At 41.0% G+C, this 13,286-nt stretch overlaps 1 protein-coding gene across 1 annotated transcript; it reads right to left on the reverse strand.

Annotated features, from left to right (window-relative positions):
* Positions 1-6,756: 6,756 nt before the first annotated feature.
* Positions 6,757-7,343, reverse strand: LOC145104493 (uncharacterized). The gene is made up of 2 exons (XM_079041727.1): positions 7,214-7,343; positions 6,757-7,139 (listed from the first exon to the last, which is right to left on the reverse strand). Exons 1-2 carry the CDS (start codon positions 7,341-7,343, stop codon positions 6,757-6,759), a joined length of 513 nt encoding a protein of 170 aa, XP_078897853.1.
* Between the last annotated feature and the right edge of the window lie 5,943 nt (positions 7,344-13,286).

Consider the following 13,286-nt stretch of genomic DNA (forward strand, 5'->3'; position numbering starts at 1 on the left):
TAAAAAGTCATTTCCTTGACTTATCATTGCTTAAATCTCCCCTTGTGAAGGAAAATGGTCAAGTCTAGTGCAAAATGGAGTCACTTTCGGATTTGAGCTTGTCATGTAACATCCCAAATTTCACGTCCAAAAATTTCATTTTTAAATCAATACTTTGGAAAACATTTGTGAATAAACATCGTTTGATCATATCATTTCATAAACATATTTCGTGTCTGAAAACCAAAACATAAAAACAACCATAACGTCAGAGTACAAAATCCCAGAATAACTCATGGTGCGGAAAACATTGTGCGTGTATGATGTGCCGCTACCGCGCCAGCTCCTTCCCCTTCGATGAAGAGGTACCTGAAAACAAAACTGTAACTGTAAGCACGAAGCTTAGTGAGTTCCCCCATTGTACCACATACCATACAAACACATAGCATACATACTGCCGGGCAATTCTGGGGTGCCGACCTACCCGTGTCAAGCCATTCTGGGGTGCTGACCTACCCATGTCAAGCCATTCTGGGGTGCTGACCTACCCATGTCAAGCCATTCTGGGGTGCTGACCTACCCGTTGGTCCTAACAACCGAACTTGGGGCTATTCCCCTCCTACTACCACTATCACATATAACATAGCATGCCGGCATATAAACATATCATCACATGCTGTCAGACATATCTGGGGTGTCTGACCTACCCTTCGGTCCTTACAATCGAACTCTACTACTATCACTTATAACATATCATGCCAGCATATAACATATCAGGTAGTAACAAAACTAGATGATATCACAAAGACAATCACCTAACATACAACTCCTACTGGTGGGCCGGCATTGTGGCCGTAGACCCACCGCTACTGGAAGGTAACTCACCTCGTAGTAGCTGTTGATCTGTGCGGGAAATCCTCTGACTGCTACTGCTGCTGCTCCGGAAATCCTCCGGCTATAATTCCCACAAAACACTTAGTCATACACTGCCAACTGCTTTTAGGGTAAAATGACCATTTTACCCCTGACCAAGTCAAAGTCAAAGTCAAAGTCAACTTCCAGTTGACCTAACTCGCCGAGTTGGTTCGCCAACTCGCCGAGTCCCTATCCTTCTATTTGACCTTATACTCGTCTCTACTCGTCGAGTTAGGCGATGACTCGACGAGTTTTCCTTCTAATTGAACATCTACTAAATCTTCATCCGACTCGCCGAGTTGTATGAACAACTCGTCGAGTTCATCTTCAACTGATGAACAGGTCCTATCCTTGACTCGCCGAGTTGTATGAACAACTCGTCGAGTTCATCTTCAATCTTAAGAAGATTGCCTTGGACTCGCCGAGTCTGTTCATGCACTCGCCGAGTCCCATTAATTCCAGAACCATGGCTTAGTCCAGAACGTTGGGTCACTCCCCGGGACCTCCCTGAAACCTTTCCACACTCAACTGGGTCCTTGACCCAAAACAGAAAAGGGAGTCAAGCCTCGGACTCGCCGAGTCCCAAGAACGACTCGCCGAGTCGAGTATGTCCAAGTCTCATTTTCTCGATTTCTGGTGTACAACACTTGTCCAAAAGGTAGATCTAGGATCCTAGGACCGTTCTAGCACGTAAAGTTACGAACTTTACGTGCATGCATGGGACTTTTGAGCCTAAAGGCCCTAAAATGGCTCCTACAATGCATGGGGCCTTCCTTGAGTGCCAAAAGCCACTCCTTTCTGCCTTGTAACCCCTCCAAGGACCTAAATCTGAAACTTCAACCCCTAACCATGCTTGCAATCATGGTTGGTGACCAAAATGGCTTAGAAAAGCCCTAAAATTTCACAAAATGGGATCTATCAAATGGAAGAGCAAGGTACAGACTTTTTACCTTCAATGAGCTGAAAATGATGCACAAACTCGGATCCCTTTAGCCTCCTCTTGTTCCTTCAAGCTTTTCCTTCCCTCCTTGGATCACAAAAGCACCAAAGTCACTCCAAATGCCTTAGATTGCTTCAATAACGGATAGGGTTTGCTATGGGGGTCTTCTGGGAGCAAATGGGACGGAGGAGGCCGAGATAAAGTGTTTAAATAGGGTGCAAACCCTCGGATTAGGGTTTTTGTCCAGACAGGGTCTACTCGCCGAGTCTGGGACCCGACTCGCCGAGTCCATCGCTTAAGTCTCGCGTCCCCTCTCGCTTCTACTCGGCGAGTTGGTCCTTCAACTCGCCGAGTCCAAGGCCAAAATGCAAAATATTTAAAGAACTACTAAAAAGAATATGTACCAAGAACCATGTGCTACAAATCTCCCCCACTTATTTTAGACTTCGTCCTCGAAGTCTGCTGCTCGTTCCTGAAACAGCTTGGGGTAATGCTCCATCATCTCGTCCATCGGCTCCCAAGTCCACTCCGACCCCTTCCGGTGCTGCCATTGCACCTTCACGAGTTCCACTCTTTTGTTCCTCAGATCCTTCGACTTCCGGTCAAGGATCACTACAGGTCGCTCGATGTAATTCAGGCTGTCATCAACCTGAATGTCCTCCAAGGGTACCACTGCTGAGTCGTCCACCAGGCACTTCCGCAGCTGGGAGACGTGGAAAGTGTTGTGGATCTGACTGAGTTCGGCTGGCAGATCCAGCCTGTACGCCACCTTGCCCACCCGGGCTACGACCCTGAACGGTCCAATGTACCTTGGGCCCAACTTGCCCCGCTTCCTGAATCGAATGACGCCTTTCCAAGGCGACACTTTCAGGAGAACCATATCCCCGACCTGGAACTCCAGGTCTGATCGACGCTTATCGGCATAACTTTTCTGCCGACTCTGAGCAGTCTGAAGCCTGCTCCGGACCTGCTGAATCTTCTCTGTCGTCTTGAGCACCACTTCGGTGCTACCCAAGACTCTTTGGCCAACCTCACCCCAGCATATCGGGGTCCTGCACCTCCTCCCGTATAACATCTCAAAGGGAGGACGATCAATACTCGCGTGGTAGTTGTTGTTATAGGAGAACTCAGCCAATGGAAGGTAGGTATCCCAACTACCTCCTAAGTCTAACACGCATGCTCGCAGCATATCCTCCAGAGTCTGGATGGTCCGCTCGCTCTAACCATCTGTCTGCGGGTGAAAGGCGGTGCTGAAATGCAGACGAGTACCCAACTCGTCGTGGAATTTCTTCCAAAATCTGGAAGTGAACCGAACATCCCTGTCAGAAATCACAGAGACCGACACCCCGTGACGAGCCACCACCTCTCGAATATAAATATCGACCAGCTTTTCGGCTGATATGCTCTCCTGGATCGGTATAAAATGGGCACTCTTGGTCAACCGATCCACGATGACCCATATAGAATCCACTCCCCGCGCGGTCCTGGGAAGCTTGGTGATGAAATCCATAGTAATATCTTCCTACTTCCACAGGGGAATATCCAACGGCTGCATCTTGTCGTGTGGCCTCTGGTGCTCGGCCTTGACCTTCCTGCAGGCAAGCACCGCTCCACATACCATGCTACATCTCGCTTCATTCAGGGCCACCAATAATCAAGACGAAGATCCCTATACATCTTCGTCGCCCCGGGATGAATGGAGAATCGGGATTTGTGCGCCTCCTCCATCAGAACCTGGCGCACGCCTCCGAGGTATGGAACCCACACCCTGCGGTGTAATGTCAATAATCCCCTGCTGTCATAGTCGAAGGAGGAAACCTGACCCACTATACGCTCACTCGTCCGATGTTCCTCCTTCATAGCCTCCTGCTGGGCCTCTCGGATCTGCTCTAATAACGGGGTCACTACTCTCATTCGCATGCAGATATCTCTGATCGGCGCCGCCTTGCGGCTAAGCGCATCGGCCACCACGTTGGCCTTCCCCGGGTGGTAGAGGATTTCGCAATCATAATCCTTCACCACGTCCAACTACCGACGCTGCCTCATGTTCAGATTTGGCTGATCCATGAGATACCTCAGGCTCTTGTGGTCCGTGTAAATGGTACAACGAACCCCATAGAGGTAATGACGCCAAATCTTGAGGGCGAATACAACAGCCCCCAACTCCAAATCATGTGTCGGGTAATTCGCCTCGTGAGGCTTCAGCTGCCTCGAAGCGTAGGCAATAACGCGCCCTCTCTGCATCAAAACCGCGCCTAAACCCGAAATAGACGCGTCGCAGTATACCACAAAATCCTCTACGCCCTCTGGCAGGGCCAAGATCGGCGCCTCGCATAACCTCTGCCTCAGTGTCTCAAACGCTGCCTGCTGTTCAGGCCCCCAACGAAAGACTACGGCCTTCTTCGTAAGCCGAGTCAAGGGCACGACTATCTTGGAGAATTCCTTGATGAATCTCCGATAGTAGCCGGCTAATCCCAGGAAACTCCGAATCTCAGATGGAGACTTCGGAACCTCCCACCTCATCACGGCCTCCACCTTGGCCGGGTCGACCAGAATCCCGTTCTGATTGACAAGGTGCCCAAGAAACTGCACCTCGCGCAACCAGAACTCACACTTGGAGAACTTGGCGTACAAGCTCTCTCCTCAGAGTATCCAAAACCTCTCGCAGATGCTCCTCATGCTGCTCCTGCGTCTTGGAATAGACCAAGATGTCGTCAATAAATACTATCACGGACCGATCCAACATCGGTCTACATACACGGTTCATGAGATCCATGAACGCGGCAGGAGCATTGGTGAGCCCGAAGGGCATCACCACGAACTCGTAATGACCATAGCGAGTCCGAAACGCCGTCTTCTGCACATCCTCCTCTCTGACCCTCATCTGATGGTAACCTGAGCGCAAATCAATCTTGGAAAACCAAGATGCTCCCTGCAGCTGATCAAAGAGGTCGTCAATCCTCGGGAGTGGGTAACGGTTCTTCACCGTTACCTTGTTCAGCTCCCGGTAGTCTATGCACATACGGTGCGACCCATCCTTCTTTTTGACAAACAGGATCGGGGCTCCCCAAGGTGAACTACTCGGCCTGATAAATCCCTTGTCTAGCAGCTCCTGCAGCTGCGTAGACAACTCCTGCATCTCGGGAGGAGCCAACCGGTACGGCGCCTTGGCAATCGGGGCCGCACCAGGAACCAAATCGATCCTGAACTCCACCTGACGCTCCGAGGGAATCCCAGGAAGCTCCTCCGGGAACACATCTGCGTAGTCTCGCACTACCGGAACATCACTCACTGACGTCTTACCCGCCTCTCGGGTGTCCATGACATAGGCGACATATCCTACATAACCCTGCTTAAGGTAACGCCTAGCCCTCGCCTCCGAACATAAAGCTGGTCCTCGCTGTGGCCTCTCGCCCTAAATCACCAGCTCTCCCCCACTTGGGGTCCTGATCCGCACCAACTGCTGCGCGCAGTCGATCACCGCCCCATTGGGGCTTAGCCAATCCATACCGATAATCACCTTGTTCCCTCTCAACGGAATAGGAAGCAAGTCTACCAAGTAGCGCTCCTTCAAGCTTCAAGCTTTTCCTTCCCTCCTTGGATCACAAAAGCACCAAAGTCACTCCAAATGCCTTAGATTGCTTCAATAACGGATAGGGTTTGCTATGGGGGTCTTCTGGGAGCAAATGGGACGGAGGAGGCCGAGATAAAGTGTTTAAATAGGGTGCAAACCCTCGGATTAGGGTTTTTGTCCAGACAGGGTCTACTCGCCGAGTCCATCGCTTAAGTCTCGCGTCCCCTCTCGCTTCTACTCGGCGAGTTGGTCCTTCAACTCGCCGAGTCCAAGGCCAAAATACAAAATATTTAAAGAACTACTAAAAAGAATACATACCAATAACCAAGTTTGACTCTAATGGTACTTTGGTAATTTGGACCTTGATGGAAATTGGTCCTATGATGATTGTAGGTGTTTGAGTGTGGAGCTGCGTTTGGGGAGTGTGACATTATCATCCCGTGCTATTTGTGAGGTGAGTTTTCCTCACTATACTCAAGGGTCTAAGGCACCAAGGTCGGCCCTTTGGATTGTTATCCTGTTTTGTTACTGTTATGATCTGTTAGGTCGGTATCCTAGTAGATAGGATGTTTCTATGTGATTATGATCTGTTAGATCGGTGTCTTGGTAGACATGATGTTGCTATGCTTAGTGATCTGTAGATCAGTTTGATTGTCTGTAGACTGTTATGTGATTATTGATATGTGTGCACATGTTTGATTGGTGGTTGAGGCATCTGCTTTGTGCATGAGCCAACAAACCTGGGGCATTACAACCTGATGGTTGTGGGCAGAGAGTATTCCATCCCGAGGATGATTGGACTCATAATATGTAGGCATTCCAACCCGATGGTTGTGGGCCGAGGGTATACCATCCCGAGGATGATTGGACCCATCGTTTGTTGGCATTCCAACCCGATGGTTGAGGGCCTGGGGCATTCCAACCCGATGGTTGATTGGGCCCATAGTATGCTGTTATTGTATATGTGTTACATGTTGTGGGGGTATTTTGGGGGAAACTCACTAAGCTTCGGGCTTACAGTTGTTGATTTTGTTTCAGGTACTTCAGATGATCGCGGGAAGGCGAAGGCGTGATCGTGCACCTCCTCATATTTTTATGATTTGATTTCTGGGATACTCTGTCAGAAAATTATTTTGAGAACAATTTGTAATAACTATTGGATTTTGAATGTTTTCAAAAGTTTTAAATTGGCTTGAATTGTATGGATGTTACAGACGTGCTCCACTACCGGACGCCCTTCCAGAACAATTGTTTCTCGTGTGTCCTGCTTGACCGCATGTAGAACACTCTTTTCTAATTGGACCCTCGCCTTGGGATGGAATGCGATCTGTGTTCTTGGCCTGCCTGGCTAGCGTTTATCCATTATAGGTGGCTTAACAATCATCAAATCATCGGGGATCTCCCATTCGGATGGCTTTGGCAAAGGGTTTACTGATTCCTCATATGTTTTCCTCAATGTTTCGGTATAGTAAGCATTTAATGCAAACATCGAGCAGTCTTGGTAATTGTTGACTGTTAACGCTCTTATGACATGACCACAAGGTATGCCGTCAAGTTGCCAATGCCTACATGTACATGTCATTTGTTGGAAATCAACAATCACGTCTTGTACCCCCTTTTTGACCTCGCATTTCTTACTTGAGATCATACAAACATCCCAATTACTAAAAGAATTTTTATTTTCTTTTACAATATCATCGGCCCAAGGGGTGAGTGTTGTTGTTACTTCCGCTTGAAAAATAAACAAAATTACACAGTTAAGATCAATAACATTTAACAAAAACAATAATATTAAAACTTATTACCTGCAAAGTTACGTCTTTGAAACCACCACTGTTGCATTGTTGCACGAAAAAAGTCGATCAACATCGGTATCGGTACCTTACGTGCGTGTCTAGATAATGCATTTATAGACTCCGCACTGTTGGACGACATAAGATTGTATCGGTTCCCTCTAAAATGTGCCCTAGACCAAGTTTCAGGATTTATACTTCTTAAGTATTCTCATACCGGTTGTTTTGTCTTTTTCATAAGGTCCATGGTAGCGTCAAAACCATCAACTCTATAGGCTCTACAAGCCTCCCAAAAAATTCATTTAACTGTCTTACTATTCCCGTATCTAGCTACTATGTTGAAATACAAATAGATACCACATATTCCGTGATGAGCGTGAGGAAAAATGTTGGCAACAGATGTCGCTATAGATGGAGACCTATCAGATATAATTGTAAGCTCCTCCATATTTTCTATGCAATCACGTAGTTTTTGAAAAAACCATGTCCAAGAATCTGTACACTCATTTTTGCATATACCATATGCAACCGGTAATATTTGGTTTTGTCTGTCCTTAGTAACTGCAAGTAACATGGTACCTTTGAACTCGCCCTTTAGGTGGGCTCCATCTACTACAAGGGCTGGCTTACAAAAATTGAAGCGCATACCTACAATACATTATATATCTATTCAAATACACAAAAATAAATATAATAATAATAAAATATAATAATACTAACCGAGCAACCAAGTGCGACGTACAAGAACTCAAACTGATCATCACCATCAGTTTGAATTTGTGTCACGATACCCGGATTATGTTTGACCCATTTGTGGAAATAAGTCGGAAGTTTGGTAAAAGAATCCTCTTCCGTACCCCTTAACAACAACAGTGCATATTGCTTCGCACGCCAAGCGTATAAGATATTGATTTTCAATTGAGCATTCATATCATTAACAATATCTTGTTCCCGATATACTCTACTATAATCTTCAGCCAAAACATCAACAAGATATTCACCCAAAACATATTTGTTTGTTTGTCGATGATTAGGTTGCAAAATTGTTGAAGAACATGTGTGTACGTCAACAAATTTATTCACTTGGAAAAGTCCGCCATAATTTTTAATTCCTTTTGCTCTTAGTAACCAAGAACAATTTTTCCAACACACACAACCTCTTACCTTGATTTGGTGGATCTACTTGTCATCGTCTAAAAACCTTCTCGAAGACATATTTTCCCAATCGCCCGTTTTAAAAGGTCTTGGTTCTTAAATATACCGAAACATTCAATATTTTGAAGATTGATGTCTACCATCTGTGTTGGGATATCTTCATTAACATCAACTGGACAAGCTGGTACAGGGGCATACCGTAAAAAAGGTTATCGGGAAACTTAGCTTTAACTTCATCACCCAACTCATCTCCGTCAGAATTGCTTTCTAAGTCGGTTATATCTAAAGCTACATCAACAACATCAACATAATCCCCGTAAGCATGTACATTTTCATCTTTTTGAATCATAACTTTTTTCTTTTTATTTTTATCTACTACACCCCTATTCATAACTTTAACTTCTTGTTCGGGAACATCAACACAACGACCACCCACGTCATTAAGATATGTACCAACATCATCATCACCAACGTACTTGTAATTCTCAGGATCCACATAGTGAATAGGTGAATACCTCACATTAACATTTTCAGTAACACTATGAAATTGAGGTACACTAGGAGTCATGAAAGTACCTATTGGATTGTTGCTCCCTTTATCGCTGCATAAGTTAGCAACCGACTCATTTCCACTCTCGCCACCCTCCGTAACCGCATCACCTTCATCAGCCACCACAAACACTTTCACACCCCTTCTTCCACTAGATTTGATTACATTGATCAACGTTCTAACATCCATGTCTTCAACTATGACTATATAATGATTCCATTCAGGATGATGGAAACGAAGACTAATTTTATATTTGTCTAACAAACCGGTTTTCTTTCTCACCAAAGATACAAACTCACTATAACTAATATACTCAGAAAATATCAAAGCAAATTCAGAAATATCTCCCTGTGGACATACGTATTCAAGATTTGTTTCAATAACTTTCCATCTCCCACCAGTTACAACGCAAACCAAATATTCATTCATTTTCGTAAAGAGGTTTTAAACAAAATTTCCAAAGAAATAATAACTAAAGTGATAATTTTTTGCAAAAGTTTATATATAATAAGGTTGTTTCGTAGTCAAACCCTATCAATTTCGTAGTAAAAAAAACCTCGAAAATAACACAAAATTGCAGTTGAAAAGGAGAGTAAATCACAGATGGACTATGTCCATCTGCGAAGGTAGAAGGGGGAAGGAGGTATTTATACAGCGAAAAAAAAACCATCTGCGAATGTACAAGTGGCTAAAGCCCCGCGGTATCCGATGTTGTCCTCCCTCTTTGAGGTCGAGAGTTCAAGTCTCACTGTGGACATATGTGAAATAATTTATGAGTAGTTTAGTATATATTTGTGTTTGCCATTCCAAAAAAAAAATGCAGTTTTGATTTTTTTTGTCTATTTTTTACAAAGGAATTATCATTTTTGGCTAAATTTATAATTTTTCTCAAAAATAAGTAATTAGTTTATAATAATATTTAGAAAGTTGACATTTTACGATATAATTTTTATATATTTGATATTTTAGTGATTAGTCTTATTTTTTTTTTTGAACGGCCATGTTAGTATTTGCCTGAGATTGAACCCAGGACCTCCTGGTTAGAAAACTCCTAGTTAGACAACTTGTTAGCCAAGTGGGCTAGCCCCAACTTGTGATTAGTCCTTTTTTGATTTGTTTTATTATTTAGTATATTTTTTATTTCATTGAAAAATGCGTAAAATAATATAAAAATGTAGACAATTATCTTTAAAGAGTGGAACTCATTAATTTGCAGGAACAGCAAGAAAAGAGTTGGTTTGGATGGTGGTCACAACTCACAGCTCACACGCGCCTGTTTGGTACTTTAAGCTTAAATTCGGATCTTAAAAGAGTATTTTAGGTTAAATGTATTTTGTTAAAGTTAGCATTATTAATTAATTTTATATAATTCTGAATTTTGATTGTATTTTTCTTAGAAGTTGCAAAAACTATTTTAAATAGTTTTTATAAATTAACAGATATAGTAATATATTTTGTTATTATTGATATGTATAATGTATTTTGATTCGTACACACATATATATATATATATATATATATATATATATATATATATATATATATATATATATATATATAGAGAGAGAGAGAGAGAGAGAGAGAGAGAGAGAGAGAGAGAGAGAGGTGATGACTCTTTTTTCGGTAAGAACTCGTGAGGACACATTAAAAAATTGAAAAAAAAAATTAAAAAAAAATACAAATCATAAAATCGAACATAATACTATATTGGAGAGAAAAAAATTGAAATTTTTTTTGGATCATTAAAATTGAAGCATAGATCATTTTTATGATCCATAATTCAATTTTAATGATCCAAAAAAAAAAATTTCCAATTTTTTTTCTCCAATATAGTACTATGCTCGATTTTATAATTTGTATTTTTTTTTAAAATTTTTTAAGGTGTCCTCACGAGTACTCACCGAAAAAAGAATCATCAACAAACCTTACCTACTTCTAAACTACTCATAATTTCACATGTCTCAAACGGAACTTGAACCATCGACGTCAAACATTGTGATCGAGAGGGAAAACATCTAATCCCGTTATAACTAGATCCATTTGATATATATATATATATATATATATATATATATATATACCAAAGGGCCTTTGGCCTAGCGGTAAGGAGTGACTCTCTCAAATGAGAGATCATAGGTTCAAGTCTCACTAGGAGACATAAGTGATATTTAAGATTAGATTAGGAGTAAAATAGTTCACGTTTCAAAATTTTTTTTTGATATATATATAGTCATGTTCCTCGTGTAATGGGCTATAGAAAAAGTTCGGTAAAAACCGTGCTCATGGGCGGACACAAGTCACAAGACAAATTTGGTGGTTATGGGTGGGTGGAGGCCGGAGGGTTGAAGTAAGTGAGCAATTGGGGCTAAAGGCAGAGTAGATAAATAAATAAAGCATATATCTTGGGCTCTTGGTGTTTTTTTTTTTAACTTTTGCTCAACAACAACAGTAACATTTTAAAAAAATATACTTTTTATAAAAAAATATATTAATGTCATTGAAAATATGAACTCGTAATCTATAGAATGTGGATTTATAAATCAAATGACTTGAAATACCAAAACATTGTTTGGATATTATCTTAGGTGTAGTCAAAATCTCAGGTTTGTTTTTCTGAGGCAAAATGTCTGCAATATGCAGACCATATCTGCAGTAGAAGAGGTGGACCAAACATCTGCACTCTGAAATAAGAAAACTGTTTGTTTTGTTAACATCTGCAGACTGTTACAATAAACTAAAATCTAATTAAACTGTTTTTTTTAAACTTAAAACAGTTTTTTTAATAATTTTATGACTTTATTATAGATAATTAACAAACGTAGATCAACTTTTATGCATTATTATATAAAAAGTAAAAATAAAATGGTAAGAATTAATGTATATATTTGATAAAAACCAACAAACTTGGTTGCAAAGTTATACATAAACATTGTAATTAGGGATAAAATAATTTAACATATAAAATGGATGGAAATAAACTTTAATTTTAAATGAAAATTTTTAAAATTTTCATTTTACTCTTTTCAGTTAAATCAATTAAAAAATGGACATAAATATTTTTCTCAAAAAACGACTGATAATGCATTAAATAATGATTTATAAAAATTGGCACAAAAAATATAGGACAATATTAGGATTTTTTTTCATATCTATATAAATACCTCCAACAGCCATTATTGTAATTAAATTTTTATTTATAAAATTGTCACAAAAGTCATGGTTGTGTCGTCAAATATTTTTTCTTTAAGTATTGTGATTTTTTTTCCAAATTATTTATCATAGATGAAGTTGGAATAAATCTAAGTTTAAAAAAAAAAGTATATGTTTTTTTTTGGCTAGAAGATGTCTGGAGAGGTTTGAAGACTCTGGTCCACATCTGCGTCAAGAAGAGGACGCGCCGACCTTTTTAGGTCTACAGTTTTCAAAAAAAACAAAACAAACAGTCTGCGAAACCTAATGTATGTGCGTGGTCTGCGCGGCGCAGACAGAAGACGCCAAAAAGATCTGCAGAAAAAAAAAAAAAAACCTAAATCTTTTTGTCTTGCAACTTACTATTGAAATCTATCATCTTGTGAAAGCTCAAATTTAATTTAGATACACTATCACATTAGGGTGGAAGGGGCAATTGCCGGCTATCCTACTGCCCATTCTTCCATCACTTGGACCCGAACACCTAGAATGGTGTTCCCGTCCATCTCGCCTCCAGCCAATTCGTTCAACCCTCACTTCTTCTACTTTTCTTCTTTTTTTCCTTCTCTCTTTATGTCACTCAACCTAAAAAATCCCCTCTTTCTCTATTTCTCTCACCAAATGTCCATCCCAATCTTTCATGGTCAAACCCAATATCTTGATCTTGGAACCACCCCTACACCATAAGTAAGAACACAACTTGGTTAAATACAAAAAATTTTGCGAGGAAATATATGGTATAGATGTATTGTAATATTTTTTTGTTGTTGGTACTTAAACCGTTTTAACGTGATACGAAAAAAAAAATTATTTGATAGTTTTTTATATTCCCCCAACACATCTAAATCCTAGATCCGTTTATAATGATAAAGTTTATCACTTTTTATATATACTTATTTTAACTACCATATATATATATATATATATATATATATATATATATATATATATATATATATATCATCGACGGTTCGGCCTTTTTTCATATGGTTCGGCCATTTCACGACGGTTCGGCCTTTTTTCATATGGTTCGGCCATTTCGTGATGGTTCGGCCTTTTTTATATGGTTCGACCATTTCACGATGATCCAACCTTTTTTATATGGTTGGTCAATTTCACGATGGTTCAGCCTTTTTCCTATGGTTTGACCATTTCGCGATAGTTCAGCTTTGTTTACTATGGTTCGACCAT

This window comes from Lactuca virosa, chromosome 4 (genome assembly GCF_052849685.1).
Source record: "Lactuca virosa cultivar CGN04683 chromosome 4, Lactuca_virosa_CGN04683_v6, whole genome shotgun sequence".
In the NCBI taxonomy this organism is placed as follows: Eukaryota; Viridiplantae; Streptophyta; class Magnoliopsida; order Asterales; family Asteraceae; genus Lactuca; species Lactuca virosa.